This window comes from Heterodontus francisci, chromosome 19, assembly GCF_036365525.1.
Source record: "Heterodontus francisci isolate sHetFra1 chromosome 19, sHetFra1.hap1, whole genome shotgun sequence".
Taxonomy (NCBI): domain Eukaryota; kingdom Metazoa; phylum Chordata; class Chondrichthyes; order Heterodontiformes; family Heterodontidae; genus Heterodontus; species Heterodontus francisci.
The window spans coordinates 7,318,826-7,336,347 of NC_090389.1; the positions used below are offsets into that span (position 1 = coordinate 7,318,826).

At 46.4% G+C, this 17,522-nt stretch overlaps 2 protein-coding genes across 6 annotated transcripts in view; one reads left to right on the forward strand and one right to left on the reverse strand.

The window, feature by feature from the left end:
* The window catches only part of ift122 (intraflagellar transport 122 homolog (Chlamydomonas)), a 229,911-nt gene extending 215,924 nt beyond the window's left edge, over nucleotides 1-13,987 (reverse strand). Inside the window, exons 1-4 of the mRNA XM_068051340.1 lie at nucleotides 13,823-13,987; nucleotides 8,762-8,828; nucleotides 7,255-7,339; nucleotides 6,061-6,139 (exon numbers count right to left, since the gene is read on the reverse strand). Coding sequence (XP_067907441.1) covers nucleotides 6,061-6,139; nucleotides 7,255-7,339; nucleotides 8,762-8,828; nucleotides 13,823-13,881 — 290 coding nt within the window. The 5' untranslated portion in view covers nucleotides 13,882-13,987. The remainder of the gene's footprint in view (nucleotides 1-6,060; nucleotides 6,140-7,254; nucleotides 7,340-8,761; nucleotides 8,829-13,822) is intronic.
* mbd4 (methyl-CpG binding domain protein 4) overlaps nucleotides 13,970-17,522 on the forward strand; it is a 136,187-nt gene continuing 132,634 nt past the window's right edge. For 3 of the 5 annotated variants that reach the window (XM_068051344.1, XM_068051345.1, XM_068051346.1), the window contains exon 1: nucleotides 13,972-14,135. The gene's annotated coding sequence lies outside the window, so the exon portion shown is untranslated. Of the gene's footprint in view, nucleotides 14,136-17,522 lie in introns of all 5 variants that reach the window. The other 2 variants (XM_068051342.1, XM_068051341.1) reach the window with 2 other exon arrangements.

The following is a 17,522-nucleotide window of genomic DNA, read 5'->3' on the forward strand; positions in this document are numbered from 1 at the left end:
TGTACTGGAACAGCTTGGCTAGGAGTGCGGCTAATTCTGGAGCACAAGTCTTCAGCAGTACAGCTGGGATGCTGTCAGTGCCCATAGCCTTTTCTATATCCAGTGCCTTCGGCTATTTCTCGATATCATGTACTGCAAATCATATTGGCTGAAGATTGGCATTTGTGATGCTGGGATCCTCAGGAGGAGGCCGAGATGGATCATTCACTCGGCACTTCTGGCTGAAGATGACTGCAAATGCTTCAGCCTTGCCGTTTTCTCTGATGTGCTGGGTTTCCCCTTCGTTGAGGATGGGAATATTGTGGAGCCTCTTCCTTGATTATTTGTTCACCACCATTCACGACTGGAAGTGACAGGACTGCAGAGCTTTGATCTAATCTTTTGGTGTGGGATTGCTTTGCTCTATTGCATTTGGTTTCCGCTGTTTAGCATGCATGTAGTCCAGCTTCATCAGGTTGACAACTCATTTTTTTTGTCTAGGTATGTCTAGTGCTGCTCCTGGCATGCTCGCCTGCACTCGTCGTTGAACCAGGATTGATCCCCTGGCTTGATGGCAATAATAGTGTGAGGGATATTCTGGGCATGAGGTTACAGATTGAATACAATTCTGCTGCTGCTGATAGCCCACAGCGCCTCATGGATGCCCAGTTTTGAGCTGCTAGATCTATTCTGAATCTATCCCATTTAGCACAGTGGTAGTGCCACACAACGGGATGGAGGGTGTCCTCAGTGTGAAATGGGACTTTGTCACCACAAAGACTGTGCAGTGATCACTCCCATCAATACTGTCAATACTGGACAGATGCATTTGTGACAGGTAGATTGGTAAGGGCGAGATCAAGTAGGTTTTTCCCTCATGTTGGTTCTCTCACCACCTGACACAGGCCCAGTCTGGCAGAAATGTCCTTCAGGACTCAGCCAGCTCTGTCAGTTGTGGTGCTACCAAGCCACTCTTGGTGATGGACATTGAAGTCCCACACCCAGAGCACATTCTCAGTGGTTCTTCCAAGTGGTGTTCAACATGGAGGAGTACTGATTCATCAGCTGAGGGGGGGGTGGGGGGGGGGGGCGGTAAATGGTAATCAGTAGGAGGTTTCCTTGCCTATGTTTGGCCTGATGCCATAAGACTTCATGGAGTCCAGAGTCATTGTTGAGGTCTCCCAGGACCATTCTCTCCTGATTGTATACCACTGTGCTGCCACCTTTAGTGGGTCTGTCCTGCCGGTGGGACAAGACACACCCAGGGACGGCGAGGAGTCTGGGGCATTGGGTGTAAGGCATAATTAGTTGAGTATGACTATGGTAGGCTGTTGCTTGACTAGTCTGTGGAACAACTCTCTCAATTTGGGCACAAGTTCCCAGATGTTAGAGAGGAGGACATCGCAGGGATCACTGGGCAGGGTGTGTCTTTGTCATTTCTGGTGCCTAACCCGGGTGGTTCGTCCAGTTTTATTCTTTCTCAACCTTTCTGTAGCGGTTTGATACAACTGACTTGCTAGGCCATTTCAGAGGACAATTAAGAGTCAACCACATTTCTGTGGGTCAGCGGTCACATGCAGGCCAGATGGGGTAAGGACAGATTTCTTTCCCTTAAAGACATTATTGACATGAGGACAAACTTTTTTTATGCAACAATTGGTTAGGATTTGGAATGTACTACCTGATAAGATGGCAAATACAGATTCAATAGTAGGTTTCCAAACAAAATCGGATAAATACTTGAAGGAAAAAAAATTGCAGGGATATGGGGAAAAAGTGAGAGTGGGACTAACTAGATTTTCTTTGAAAGAGCCAGCATGGGCTCGATTGAGCCAATAACCTCCATCTGTACTGTACTCTTCTGTAATTCTAAATCTTTTTGTGTCGGTCCGTATTTTCTTTGCCTTTCTCTGAATGGCGGTAGCTCATTGTGGTATCTGTATCCGCGTTCAACTCTTCTACTCGTTGTTTTCATCTCCCTCTTTGTATTCATTTCTTCTCTCTTCTCCCTCTTCAGAATTTCACAAGGATCAATGCGAATATTGGAGACCATTCAACCCATCCAGCTCATCCTTCCATAGAAACTTACATCTCCCACATGGCAGTACTCAAATGCTTCTTGAATATTTCCAGTTTTTGCTTCTATATTGTAGGAACAGTGCCATAAAATTTCTGAAGGCAGTATGAACAGCTAGGGGCTAAATTAAAAAGCAGAACCACAAAGGTAATAATCTCTGGAATACTATCTGAGGCCTTAAGCAAGTTGGCATAGAGTAAATAAGATCAGAGAATTGAATGTGTGACGCAAAAATTGGTGTGGGAAAAATGGGTTTCAATTCATGGGGTATTGGCACCACTACTGGGGAAATGAGGGAGTTGTTCTGTTGGAATGGGCTTCACTGGGACCACTGTCCTGGCAAATTGAATAACTAGAGCTGTAGAGTGGGCTTTAAACTAAATAGTCGGGGGGACGGTTCAGGTGAGGAGAAATTTAGAAAGTTAAAGAGAAAGGACAAGGCAGTAGTGCAAGGTAGCAAAATGGGTAATAACCAGAGTGTGACAAGAAGGGACAGAGTATACAAATGTAGGAGTGCACCAGCAGTGGGGTCAGAGTCGGGGTAAATGGTAAAAAAACAGAATTCAATGTTCTTTATCTGAATGTACACAGCATTCATAACAAGATAGATGAATTGATGGTGCAAATAGAAATAAATGGGTATGAACTGATAGCCATTAGAGATGTGGTTGTCAGGTGACCAAGGCTAGGAACTATATAATCAAGGGCATTTAACATTTCAAAAGGATAGGAAGAAAGGAAAAGGAGATGTAGTGCTCTGTTAATATAGGATAAGACTGGTAAATAGTGAGAAATGATCCTGGTTTGGAAGATCAAGATGCAGAATCAGTTTGGGTGAATAAGAAGGGAAAGACGACACTGGTGGGAGTAGTTTACAGGCTCCCTAACAGTAGCTACACTGTGGGACGAAGTATAAATCAAGAAATAATAGGGGCTTGTAGAAAAGGTACTGCAATAATCGTGGGCAATTTTAATCTTCACATCGACTGGACAAATCAAATTTGAAAAGGTGAGGACATGTTCATTGAGAGTATTCGGGACAGTTTCTTAGAACAGTACACTGTGGAACCAACCAGGGAACAGGCTATTTTAGACTTGGTAACCTGTAATGAAACAGGATTAATTCATGATCTCAGAGTAAAGGATCCTGTAGGGAAGAGTAATCGTAACATGATGAATTTCACATTCAGTTGGAAGGTGAGAAACTTGGGTCTGAAGATAGTGTCTTAAACTTAAAAAAGGCGATTACAAAGGTATGAAGACAGAGTTGACTAAAGTAGACTGGAAAAATAGGTTGAACGGTAAAACACTCAATAAGCAGTGGCAAACATTTAAGGAGATATTTCATAATTCTTAACAAAGATATTTTCTATTGAGGAAGAAAGAAGTGAAGAAAAGGATAGACCAATTGCGGCTAACTAAGGAAGTTAAGGATAGTATCAAATCGAAAAAAAGGAATAAAATGCTGCGAAGATTAGTAGTAGGCCAGAAGATTGGGAAAATTTTAGAAACCTCTAAAAAAAAGGAAGCAATTAGAATATGAGAGTAAACTGGCAAGAAATATAAAAACAAATAGTAAGAACTCCTACAAGTGCATAAAAGGAAGAGAGTAGCCAAAGTAAACGTTGGTCCCTTAGAGGATGAGATGGGAGAATACCAAGGAAATGGCAGAGACTTTGAACAAGCATTTAGTATCTGTCTCCATGTTAGAAGACACTAAAAGCATCCCAAAAACAGTAGAAAATCAAGGGAAAAAGGGAGAGAGGAACTTAAAACAATCATAATCACTAGAGAAAAAGTATTAGGAAAACTAATGGGTCTAAAAGCTGACAAGTTTCCTGTACCTGATGGCCTGTATCCTAGATTCTTAAAAGAAGTGGCTGCAGAGAGAGTGGATGCCTTAACTGTAATCTTCCAAAATTCCCTAGATTCTGGAAAGGACCCAGCAAATTAGAAAACCGCAAATGTAATGGCCCTATTTAAGAAAGTAAGGAGAGAGAAAGCAGGAAACTATAGGCCAGTTGGCCTCATGTCTGTCATTGGGAAAATACTGAAATCTATTATTAAGGAAATAGTAGCAGGACATTTAGAAAATCATAATACAATCAAGCAGAGTCAACATGGTTTTATGAAAGGGAAATCATGTTTTACAAATTTATTCAAGTTTTTTGAGGATGTAACAACCAGGGTGGATAAAGGGGAACCAGTAGATGTAGTGTATTTGGACTTCTAAAAGAGATTTGATAAGGTGCCACATAAAAGGTTACTGCACAATAGTTCATGGTGTTGGTGGTAATATATTAGCATAGATAAAGAACTGGTTAACTCACAGGAAACAGAGTGTCAGAAAAAATAGGTCATTTTCAGGTTGGCAAACTGTAACTAGTGGGGTGCTACAGGGATCACTGCTGAGGCCTCAACTATTTACAATCTATATTAATGACTTGGATGAAGGGACCTAGTGTATTGTAGCCAAATTTGCTGATGATACAAAGATAGGTAGGAAAGCAAGTTGTGAAGAGAACACAAATAGTCTGAAAAGGGATATAGCTAGGTTAAGTGAGTGAGCAAAAATTTAGCAGATGGAGTAGAATATGGGAAAATGTGAGGTTATCCACTTTGGTAGGAAGAATAGAAAAGCAGTCTTTAGCGGTTAGTTGTTTAATTGTCCACCACCATTCACAACTGGATGTGGCAGGACTGCAGATTTATCTGATCTGTCTATAGCATGCTGCTTCCACTGATTAGAATGAATGTAGTCCTGTGTTGTGGCTTCACCAGATTGGCACCTCATTTTGAGGTTCATCTGTTGCTGCTCCTGGCATGCTCTCCTATATTCCTCATTGAACCAAGGTTGGTTCCCTGGCTTGATGACAATGGTAGAGTGAGGGACATGCTGGGCCATGCTGTTACAGATCGCGGTGGAATAAAATTCTGCCACCGATGATGGTCCACAGTTCCTCATGGATGCCCAGTTTAGAGCTATTCTGAATCTATCTCATTTAGCACTTTTGTAGTGCCACATGTGATGAAGGGTCTCTTCAGTGTGAAGACAGAACTTCGTCTCCATAAAGATTATGTAATGGTTCACTCTTACCAATACTGTTACGGACAGATGCATCTGAGACAGGTACCTTGGCGAGGACAAGGTCAAGTAAGCTTTTCCCTCGTGTTGGTTCTCTCACCACCTGCCGCAGACACAGACTGGCAGTTATGTTCTTTAGGACTTGGCCAACTCGGTTAGTAGTGGTGCTACTGAGCCACTCTTGGAGATGAATGGTGAAATCCCCACCAGAGTATATTGTGTGCCCTTGCTACCCTCAAGGGTTCTTCCAAGTGGTGTTCAACATGGAGGAGTACTGGTTCATCAGCTGAGGGAGGGCAGTAGGTGATCATCATCAGGATCTTTCCTTGACCATGTTTGGCCAGATGCTATGAAACTTCCATAAAGGACATTACTGAACCAGATGAGTTTTTAATGGCTATCCGGTAGTTTCATGGTCACCATTACAGAGACTAGATTTTCATTCTAGATTTATTTAATTAACTGAATTTAAATTTCCCAGCTGCCTCAGTGGGATTTGAACTCATGTGTCTGGATCATTAGTCCAGGCCTCTGGAGTATTAGTCTAGTAGCATAACCACCATGCTACTTTACCCACTGATTCTACCGCTTGCTTCCCTCACCACTTTGGGCCTACACTCCTGGGGTCACTCCTCCTTTGACAGTGTCAGCCCTTGCCTGCCACTTATCTCTTGCTCTTTCCTCTGCCTTCCACCCACTGTCCCACCTTCTCTTGGACCTGCAAGCAATGGTAAGGGAAAGGTAGTGGTACTTTTTTGGGGGGGTTTTTTCAGTTCATTTTTAAACAGAGATCAAATAATTATTTTTATGGCACCAGCTTTTAAAATCAGTATTTGTTTCTCATTTTGATGTCAAAATATTTCCAAACATTCCACAATGAACAGTTTAGGAGAAAAAGAAACAAATGAAAGATACTCACGTATACTTCAAGATGCCTTCGAGTTTAGAGGTCCAGATAATAATACTCTTGTCAGTGGAACCTGATGCAAATCGCTTACCTAAGATAATCACGGTCAATTAATTCAGAAATAAAACAAGCTCAAATTCATTTTCATTCTCAAACTTTTAATGATTTGAGTTTCAAAATTGCAGATTCAAAACAGCGTGACACCTGAATAAGGTGCTATTGCCACCATGAGTGGATAGCAGCCGTACACATCTGGTCTCCATTGGCAATGTTCATAAGTGAACTCCTTATAGCAGCCTTGATATCACAAATTAGCACTGTGCAAATCTGCCTAAAGACAGAATGCAGGACGTCTTTCTTTTAATTTCCAAAACTTTGCAGACCAGTTCTGGGACCAGTGTCACACATCTCCTCGTGGCCAATTACATAGCACTAGGGGCCTGGAAGTGGTTTAACTGACTGTACTCTTGCCTAGCAATGAAAAACGTTACTGGGAGAAAACAGAACAGAACTGGCAATGAGAAACATGGTTAAACTTGATTCAGAGATGAACTGAATCCCAGTGCCTCTGCTGGGAACGTCAGTACATAAACGACAATACAGACCAGCAGTTTCCCAATTCAATTATCAGTTTGTGTTGAATTAGCCGCTCTTGTTTAGGAAAACCATTGGTGCATTACAATTGGTCTCAGCACTCGAAAGAGGAAACAAGTTGGGGTCCTGAAGTTGATCAATATCCAGGACCCCTGCTAGAAAGTGCATGTTTGCATTTTGAATAAAGCCAGGAGCAAACTTGGCTGTAATGTCCCAAATGGCTGGATACCCTGCCAACACACTGTTTGGACTCACACTTGCTAAATGGCTACTTCTGAAAGTTACCAGAGGACAACCAAATCCACGGATTCGCACTCAGCCTTCAGAAGACAAAGTCTATATGGGTTCACTTCATACAAATGTGCATCACCCCCACAATTTCTGTACAGCAAGTGCTCCTGATAGAGACAAGCTATCATCGAGTGGGTCCCAAGTGGACCTGATGAACTTGGGTATAATTAGAGACAAAATTGTACAATGGTCAATAAGTGTCACTAATGCAGATGGAGGAGATGAGGAGAGAGAACATAATAGAAAAAAGGCTCTAACAAAATAGATATTGCTGCAATGAATGTTAGTCTATTCCTCAGGTACATAACTCTTGTCACCTACCATCTTTAGCATAGGCCACACAGTAGACAGTATCCCTGTGTCCCTTGAGTGGCTGAATGAGGGTTCCATCAGAAGTATCGTATACCTAGAAATAGAACACACCATATTCTAATTCACATCTTTACATTTACTTTACATCTCCATCTATACCGTCAATGTTACAAACTGAATACAGGGTTAGAGCTGGACATCTCCAACAATGCGCCAGCTGACCTGACTTGAATTTCCAGAATCTGTACGTATCCCAAGCGTTGGCCAGCCTCTTGGGTGGGGCCTATGCCCAGATTGAGGGCAGAGATGCAACTGCTGTTGCAGATCTCTGAGGCTTACAGCAGTAAAGGCCGCCAGCTGTTGGGGGGCTTCTGGCTGCTCTTCAAAAATAGCCCCAAAGTTTTGTTAGTTACCTGTGCAGAAACGGTGACATATACTTCTTTAGGCCTCCATTGCCGGACCCTCTCAGATGACCTATGTGAGGGGGCGGGAGGGCAGGCAGTTACTTAGCCAAACCTATTGTGGTGAAAGGTCATTTTGGGGCCTCCAAGCTCAACCATGTGGCTGTCCTTTGCTTGCACCTGCTGGTGATGCAAGCACTCCACCCCCACCTAATTCAGGGGAAACCCATAAATTATTCTTTCACACCTAGGAACTGAGCATTTCCAGGAGGAAAACTGGTCTTCTGCAGAGATCTGTCCATATTCATAACAATAAAGAGAAGGGTACTGCTATGTTATGAACATGGCCATGACCAATCTAAAATGGCCAAGCAAAAGACTGTCAGAATTCAGAAAGGATCTAGACTAACTAATTGGATGGGCTGAGTATTGATCAACACAGGTTATTCAAACCTGTACAACAAGTGATATAGCCACAGTTGTGTGCCAATTTTGAACATTTTAATATGTTGGGAGAAAATTCAAAAAGGATGACAGAGAATGATCTGTAGATACATAACTATCACAGAAGTGTACTAATTACTACATATTAAACCATTATTTCTGTCCCATCGTGCTTTGAAATCTGACATAAACATCTCTATGGGATTTCTCATTTTAATTGCATCCACGTCTGCAATTCATGCTTCTCTGGTGATGCCTGTAATTCTTTTTGACAGGATATTTCAGTGAATGTGACAGCTTGTGATGGAAGAATAGTCTAAAAGAACACCTTTGTATTTCCATGCAGTTGTGGGTTTTGGTCACTAGGTGTATATGTCAAACAGTGTTTATTTTTCTCTCTGAGCTTCCACTTTGACAGCCATGTTGGTTTTCATTCGTGGAAGGACAAAGATAGTTGGTCACTTAATATGTTCATCCACTGCCAGTTGGCCTCTATTCAACCCATTCTTGGCAGTTCATCACTACCAGTATCTGTGCCCCATAAGATCAATGCCAGTTCTGGCTTCCCAAGGCAACACAATGAAGAGGGCTCACTGATTGCAGTGCCACGTGAGATCTACAATGAAGTAAATGTGTGAAAAATTAAAAGTTGACAAACGTATTTAACATACCAGAACTCTGTTCCCCGTTGCTACTATCAGCTGGGTTCCATCTGGTTTGAATGCAATATCATAAATACTGAAGAAATATGAAAATGAAAAAATGTTTTTAGAAATTTAGAAGTAATGAACTGATGCGCAATTATAATCAGGAATTTCTTCCAATAATTAAGTACAGAACACAGACATGCTTGATAGTGTTCCTCTCCAAGTATTAACTGTTCTCTCCCCTATATTATTCCCCCAGTGTATGAATTAACAAGTGCATTATCCATCTTCCAGTGTATATTGCCCCCCCAGTGTATTATCCATCTCCCAGTGTATATTGCCCCCCAGTGTATTATCCATCTCCCAGTGTATATTGCCCCCCAGTGTATTATCCATCTCCCAGTGTATATTGCCCCCCAGTGTATTATCCATCTCCCAGTGTATATTGCCCCCCAGTGTATTATCCATCTCCCAGTGTATATTGCCCCCCCAGTGTATTATCCATCTCCCAGTGTATATTGTCCCCCAGTGTATTATCCATCTCCCAGTGTATTATCCATCTCCCAGTGTATATTGCCCCCCAGTGTATTATCCATCCCCCAGTGTATATTGCCCCCCAGTGTATCATCCATCCCCCAGTGCATATTACCCCCCAGAGTATTATCCATCCCTCAGTGTATTATCCATCCCCCAGTGTATTATCCATCCCCCAGTGTATATTACCCCCCAGTGTATTATCCATCCCCCAGTGTATTATCCACTCCTCAGTGCATTATTGCCCCCCAGTGTATTATCCATCCCCCAGTGTATATTACCCCCCAGTGAATTATCCATCCCCCAGTGTATTATCCATCGCCCAGTGTATATTGCCCCCCAGTGTATTATCCATCTCCCAGTGTATTATCCATCTCCCAGTGTATATTGCCCCCCAGTGTATCATCCATCCCCCAGTGTATTATCCATCCCCCAGTGTATTATCCATCTCCCAGTGTATATTGCCCCCCAGTGTATTATCCATCTCCCAGTGTATATTGCCCCCCAGTGTATTATCCATACCCCAGTGTATATTACCCCCCAGGGAATTATCCATCTCCCAGTGCATATTGCCCCCCAGTGTATCATCCATCCCCCAGTGCATATTACCCCCCAGTGTATTATCCATCCCCCAGTGTATTATCCATCTCCCAGTGTATATTGCCCCCCAGTGTATCATCCATCCCCCAGTGCATATTACCCCCCAGTGTATTATCCATCCCCCAGTGTCTTATCCATCTCCCAGTGTATATTACCCCCCAGTGTATTATCCATCTCCCAGTGTATATTGCCCCCCAGTGTATTATCCATCTCCCAGTGTATATTGCCCCCCAGTGTATTATCCATCCCCCAGTGTATATTGCCCCCCAGTGTATCATCCATCCCCCCAGTGTATCATCCATCCCCCAGTGTATTATCCATCTCCCAGTGTATATTGCCCCCCAGTGTATTATCCATCTACCAGTGTATATTGCCCCCCAGTGTATTATCCATCCCCCAGTGTATATTGCCCCCCAGTGTATTATCCATCTGCCAGTGTATCCATCCCCCAGTGTATATTACCCCCCAGTGTTTTATCCATCCCCCAGTGTATATTACCCCCCAGTGTATTATTGCCCCCCAGTGTATTATCCACTCCTCACTGCGTTATTGCCGCCCAGTGTATTATTATCACCCTCTCAATAATATCCACCTCTGCAGTGTATTACCCACCACCACCCCAGTGCATTATTAACTCCTCAGTATATATCCCCCCAATGTATAATCCACTATTCAATGTATTATTGCCCTGGCAGTGTATTATCCACAGCCAGTACATTTTCTTCCCTAGTGCATTCTCCACTCCTCACTGTATTACTGTCCCCCAGTGTATTGTTGCCCCCAGTGTATTAGTGACCCTCAGTGCATTAATGCCCCCCAGTGCATTAGTGACCCTCCCAATATATTAGTAACCTTCAGTGTATGTACCCCCCCCAGTATATTATCCACATCCCAGTGTATTACTGCCCCCCAATGTATTAGTGCCCCTCAGTGTATTATCCACTCCCCATTGTATTACTAACCCACAGTGTAATAGTGACCCGCCAGTGCATTATCCACCCCCCCCCACCCAGTGTATTACTGACACCCACTGTATTAGGGCCACTGCCCCCCAGTGTATTATCCACCCCCCAGTGTATGTGAACCCCCCCACAAATGTATTACTGACCCCCCAGTGTATGAGTGACCCCCAGTGTATTATCCACTCCCCAGTGTATTACTGCACCCCCAATGTGACCCCCTCAGTGTATTGTTGCTCCCCAGTGTATTATTGCCCCCCATGTATAATCCACCCCCAGTATATTTTCACCCCTAGTGCATTATTCACTTCTCAGTGTATTATTGCCCTCCAGTGTATTAGAGTCATAGTCATAGAGAGATACAGCACTGAAACAGGCCCTTCGGCCCACCGAGTCTGTGCTGACCAACAACCACCCATTTATACTAATCCTACATTAACCCCATATTCCCTACCACATCTCCACCTTCCTTCAATTCTCCTACCACCTACCTACACTAGGGGCAATTTACAATGGCCAATTTACCTATCAACCTGCAAGTCTTTGGCTGTGGGAGGAAACTGGAGCACCTGGCGGAAACCCACGCGGTCACAGGGAGAACTTGCAAACTCCACACAGGCAGTACCCAGAACTGAACCCGGGTCGCTGGAGCTGTGAGGCTGCGGTGCTAACCACTGCGCCACTGTGCCGCCCCAGTGACCCTCAGTGTATTATCCACCGTCCCACCACAAGGTCTTCGTGCCTCCCAGTGTATTACAGCCCCAGTATATTTTCTACACCCTGTGTACTATCCACCCCCAGTGTATTACTGACCCCCAGTGTCTTAGTCCCCTACCAGTGTAATACTGACCCCCAAAGTATTCGCCACCCCCCAGTGTAATATCCACCCCCCAGTTTATTATCCACCCCCCAGTGTATTAGTGAACCTCAGTGTAGTACTGACCCCAAGTGTATTTTCTGCCCCCTGGTGTATTATCCACGCTCCAGTGTATTAGTGACCCTCAGCGTATTATTGCCCACCAGTACGGGTGCCGCCCTGTGTATTAGTGTCGCTCAGCATATTATTGCCCGCCAATGCATGTGCCACCCAGTTTATTACTGACCCCCTGTATATTAGTGACCCTCAGTGTATTATTGCCCCCCAGTGTATTATCCACTCCCCCAGTGTATTACTGCCTCAGTGTATTAGTGCCCCCAGTGTACTATCCACTCACCCCCATGTATTAGTGACACCCAGTGTATGGTGATCCTCAGTGTATTATTGCCCCCCAGCATGAGTGCTCCCCAATGGATTACTGACTCCCAGTGAGCGTCCCCCAGTGTATTAGTGACCCCAGTGCATTATTGTCCGCCAGTCTATTACTGCCCCTCTTTGCCCCTCAGTGTATTATTGCCCCCAAGTGTATGAGTGCACTCCAGCGTATTATCCACCCCCAGTGCTTTAGTGACCCCCCCTGTGCACTATCCTCCCCTCAGTGTTTTAGTGATTCCCCACCCAATGTTTTAGTGACACCTTGTGCATTTTCCACCCCCAGTGTATTAGTGACCCCAAGTGTATCAGTGACCTCCCCCCCGCAATTTATTAGTGACACCCCAGTGTACCAGTCACTTCCAGTGTATTGTTGCCCCCCCCAGTGTATTGTTGATCCTCAGTGTATTGTTGCCCCCCCTGTGTATGGTTGATCCTCAGTGTATTGTTGCCCCCCCCCCGTGTATTGTTGATCCTCAGTGTATTGTTGCCCCCCCCGTGTATTGTTGATCCTCAGTGTATTGTTGCCCCCCCCGTGTATTGTTGATCCTCAGTGTATTGTTGCCCCCCCCCTGTGTATTGTTGATCCTCAGTGTATTGTTGCCCCCCCCCGTGTATTGTTGATCCTCAGTGTATTGTTGCCCCCCCCCCGTGTATTGTTGATCCTCAGTGTATTGTTGCCCCCCCTGTGTATTGTTGATCCTCAGTGTATTGTTGCCCCCCCCCCGTGTATTGTTGATCCTCAGTGTATTATTGCCCCCCCCCCGTGTATTGTTGATCCTCAGTGTATTGTTGCCCCCCCCCCGTGTATTGTTGATCCTCAGTGTATTGTTGCCCCCCCCCCCCTGTGTATTGTCCATCCTCAGTGTATTGCTGTTCCCCCACCCCCACCCCCTCCCCCCCCCCCCCCCCCCCGTGTGCAGTTGACCCTCAGATTACGGTTGATCGCCAGTTTACATCCTCAGTGTATTGTTGCCCCCCCGTGTATTGTTGATCCTCAGTGTATTGTTGCCCCCCCCTGTGTATTGTTGATCCTCAGTGTATTGTTGCCCCCCCCTGTGTATTGTTGATCCTCAGTGTATTGTTGCCCCCCCGTGTATTGTTGATCCTCAGTGTATTGTTGCCCCCCCTGTGTATTGTTGATCCTCAGTGTATTGTTGCCCCCCCCCGTGTATTGTTGATCCTCAGTGTATTGTTGCCCCCCCTGTGTATTGTTGATCCTCAGTGTATTGTTGCCCCCCCCCCCCCCCCCCCCGTGTACAGTTGACCCTCAGATTACGGTTGATCACCAGTTTACGGTTGACCCTCAGTGTATTGTTGCCCCCCCCTGTGTATTGTTGATCCTCAGTGTATTGTTGCCCCCCCTGTGTATTGTTGATCCTCAGTGTATTGTTGCCCCCCCTGTGTATTGTTGACCCTCAGTGTATTGTTGCCCCCCCTGTGTATTGTTGATCCTCAGTGTATTGTTGCCCCCCCTGTGTATTGTTGATCCTCAGTGTATTGTTGCCCCCCCTGTGTATTGTTGATCCTCAGTGTATTGTTGCCCCCCCCGTGTATTGTTGATCCTCAGTGTATTGCTGTTCCCCCCCCCCCCCCCCCCCCCCCCGCCGTGTGCAGTTGACCCTCAGATTACGGTTGACCCTCAGTGTTTGGTTGCCCTCCCCCCTTCGCTTTGCCTGTTGACATTAGAAACCGGGTTGCCTCGTAGCAACCAGGAGAATGGCCGCGACGCCAGCTCCTTACCACTGTTCGACCTTCTCCCTATCGTGTACTCTGTCTATCCAGGTAGGAACGGCCCGCATATTCCCTATTGTGTGCCAATGAATGGCTTCACCTCTGCGTAAACACTCTCCAGCCTTGGGGCTTCTGCCTGAGTAACAGCCGGGACAAGACGCATGCGCACGGCGTCCTTGCCAGCCGTCGCCAGATGATGGATGAAATGGCGCGAGATGTGGAGGGGGCGAGATTTGACCGACTTTGAAAATGGCGGCGCTGAGCGTCTAGTTGCGGAGCCAGTGGGAATAATCTCTGGCATTTCGGGGAGAACCGGGCAATGGTGGGTTTGCGAGGTTTTCCAATTCCAGTTGCTTTAATCTTCCGAGAGGTGGCTGAATTTACTCATCAGTCCTCCGGGTGCTAAACCTGACCTGGTGTCGGATGTTGCATTCTTGGGGAGAGGAGGAGGGTAGGGAAGGAGAGAGAGAGAGAGAGAGAGGAGGAGGAGGAGGAGGAGGAGGGGGGGGGTAGGGAGGGAGAGAGAGGAGGAGCGGGGTAGGGAGGGAGAGAGAGGAGGAGGAGGAGGAGGGGGGTAGGGAGGGAGAGAGAGGAGGAGCGGGGTAGGGAGGGAGAGAGAGGAGGAGGAGGAGGGGGGTAGGGAGGGAGAGAGAGAGAGGAGGAGGAGGGGGGTAGGGAGGGAGAGGAGGAGGAGGGGGGTAGGGAGGGAGAGAGAGGAGGAGGGGGGTAGGGAGAGAGAGGAGGAGGAGGGGGGTAGGGAGAGGAGGAGGGGGGTAGGGAGGGAGAGGAGGAGGGGGGTAGGGAGGGAGAGGAGGAGGGGGGTAGGGAGGGAGAGGAGGAGGGTAGGGAGGGAGAGGAGGAGGAGGGTAGGGAGGGAGAGGAGGAGGGGGGTAGGGAGGGAGAGGAGGAGGGGGGGTAGGGAGGGAGAAGAGGAGGGGGGGTAGGGAGGGAGAAGAGGAGGGGGGGGTCGGGAGGGAGAAGAGGAGGGGGGGGTCGGGAGGGAGAAGAGGAGGAGGGGGGTCGGGAGGGAGAGGAGGAGGGGGGTAGGGAGGGAGAGGAGGAGGAGGGGGGGGTAGGGAGGGAGAGGAGGAGGAGGAGGGGGGTGTAGAGAGAGAGGGAGGAGGAGGAGGAGAACTGCAAAGAAATTAGCCCTGACAGTATTCCAGCAATAGTACTGAAGACTTGTGCTTCAGAACTTGCCGCTCCCCTAGCCAAGCTGTTCCAGTACAGCTACAACACTGGCATCTACCCGTCAATGTAGGAAATTGCCCAGGTATGTCCTGTACACAAAAAGCAGGACAAGTCCAACCCAGCCAATTTCCGCCCCATCAGTCGACTCTTAATCATCAGTAAAATGATTGAAGGTGTCATCGACAGTGCTATCAAGCGGCACTTGCTTAGCAATAACCTGCGCAGTGATGCTCAGTTTGGTTTCTGCCAGGGCCACTCAGCTCCAGACCTCATGACAGCCTTGGTTCAAACATGGACAAAAGAGCTGAACTCAAGAGGTGAGGTGAGAGTGACTGCCCTTGACATCAAGGCAGCATTTGACAGAGTATAACATCAAGGAGCCCTAGCAAAAGTGAGGTCAATGGGAATCGGGGGAAAACTCTCCGCTGGCTGGAGTCATACCTAGCGCAAAGGAAGATGGTTGTGGCTGTTGGACGTCAATCATCTCAGCCCCAGGACATCACTGCTGGAGTTCCTCAGGGTAGTGTCCTCGGCCCAGCCATCTTCAGCTGCTTCATCAATGACCTTCCTTCAATCATAAGGTCAGAAGTGGGGATGTTCGCTGATGACTGCACAGTGTTCACCATTCGTGTCTCCTCCGATACTGAAGCAGTCCGTGTAGAAATGCAGCAAGACCTGGACAATATCCAGACTTGGGTTGATAAATGGCAAGTTACATTCGCGCCACACAATTGCCAGGCAATGACCATATCCAACAAGAGAGAATCTAACCATCTCTCCTTGACATTCAATGGCATTACGATCCCCCACCAACATCCTAGGGGTTACCATTGATCAGGAACAACTGGAGTAGCTACAAAAACAGGTCAGAGACTAGGAATCCTGCAGCAAGTAACTCACCTCCTGACTCCCCAAAGCCTGTCCACCATCTACAAGGCACAAGTCAGGAGTGTAATGGAATACTCTCCACTTGCCTGGATGGGAGCAGCTCCAACAACACTCAAGAAGCTCGACACCATCCAGGACAAAGCAGCCCGTTTAATTGGCACACCATCCACAAACATTCACTCCCTCCACCACCGACGCACAGTGGCAGCAGTGTGTACCATCTACAAGATGCACTGCAGCAACGCACCAAGGCTCCTTAGACAGCGCCTTCCAAACTGGCGACCTCTACCAACTAGAAGGACAAGGGCGGCAAACGCATGAGAACACCACCACCTGCAAGTTCCCCTCCAAGCCACACACCATCCTGACTTGGAACTATATCGCCCTTCCTTCACTGTCACTGGGTCAACATCCTGGAATTCCCTTCCTAACAGCACTGTGGGTGTATTTACTTTACATGGATTGCAGTGGTTCAAGAAGTCAGCTGACCACCACCTTCTCAAGGGCAATTAGGGATGGGCAAAAGATGCTGGCCTGGCCAGTGACGCCCACCTGAACAGGCGGATGGGGTCTCAATTTACTGTTTTATCTGATAAGACAGCACCTCTGACAGTGCAGTACTGCCTCAGTACTACACTGGAGTGTCAACCTAAATTATGTGCCTAAATCCAAGAGTGAGGCTTGAACCTGCAACCATCTGATTAAGAAGGCAGAGTGCTACCAGTGGACAATCTGATTCTTTGTGTCAGGGTTTCTGGCTCTCTGCGATAATCTGAGGGTAATGACAGGTAGTTAACGTTTTTTATAAGATAGGCAGATTCGCTGGTCAATTATTCCTTAACACCTGTACACGTGGGGTAGAATTTCTCTTGTGGAGGGGGGGTGGGGGAGTGGTTCACCAGTATAAATCCAGTGTTACTAATAAAGTCATGTCCTGTACTGCATGTTCCTCTCCCACCAGCTGATAGTGATGTGATGAAAATCATCATCTGATCTATATTAATGACCCACACTTGGGTGGGCAGGGCACAATTTCAGACTTTGCAGATGACAGAAAACCTGGAAGTATTGTGAACTGTGAGGAAGATGGTAATAAACTTCAAGAAGACATAGGCTAGTGGAATGGGCAGACACGGGGTAGATGTTAGTGCTGTAAAGTGATGCATTTTGATAGGAAAAGCAATATAAAATAAAGGTTACAATTTTAAAGGGGGTGCGTAAGCATCTATGGGTTTATGTGCACAAATTGTTTAAGGTGGCAGGGCAGGTTGAGAAAGTGGTTAAAAAGGCATATAGGATCCTGGGCTTTATAAATAGAGGAATAGAGTACAAAAGCAAGGAAGTTATGATGAACCTCAAATGGAGTATTGTGTCCAATTCTGGGCACCACATTATCAGAAGGATGTGAAAGCTTTAGAAAGGGTCCAGAAAAACCTTACAAAAGTGATTCGAGGGATGAGGGACCTCAGTTATTTGGAAAGATTGGAGAAGTTGGAGTTTTCTCCTTAGAGAAGAAAAGGTTGAGAGGAGATTTGATAGTGTTCAAAATCATGAGGGGTATAGATAGAGAAAAACTTCCCATTGGTGGAAGGGTTGAGAACCAGAGGACACCAATTTAAAGTGGTTGGCA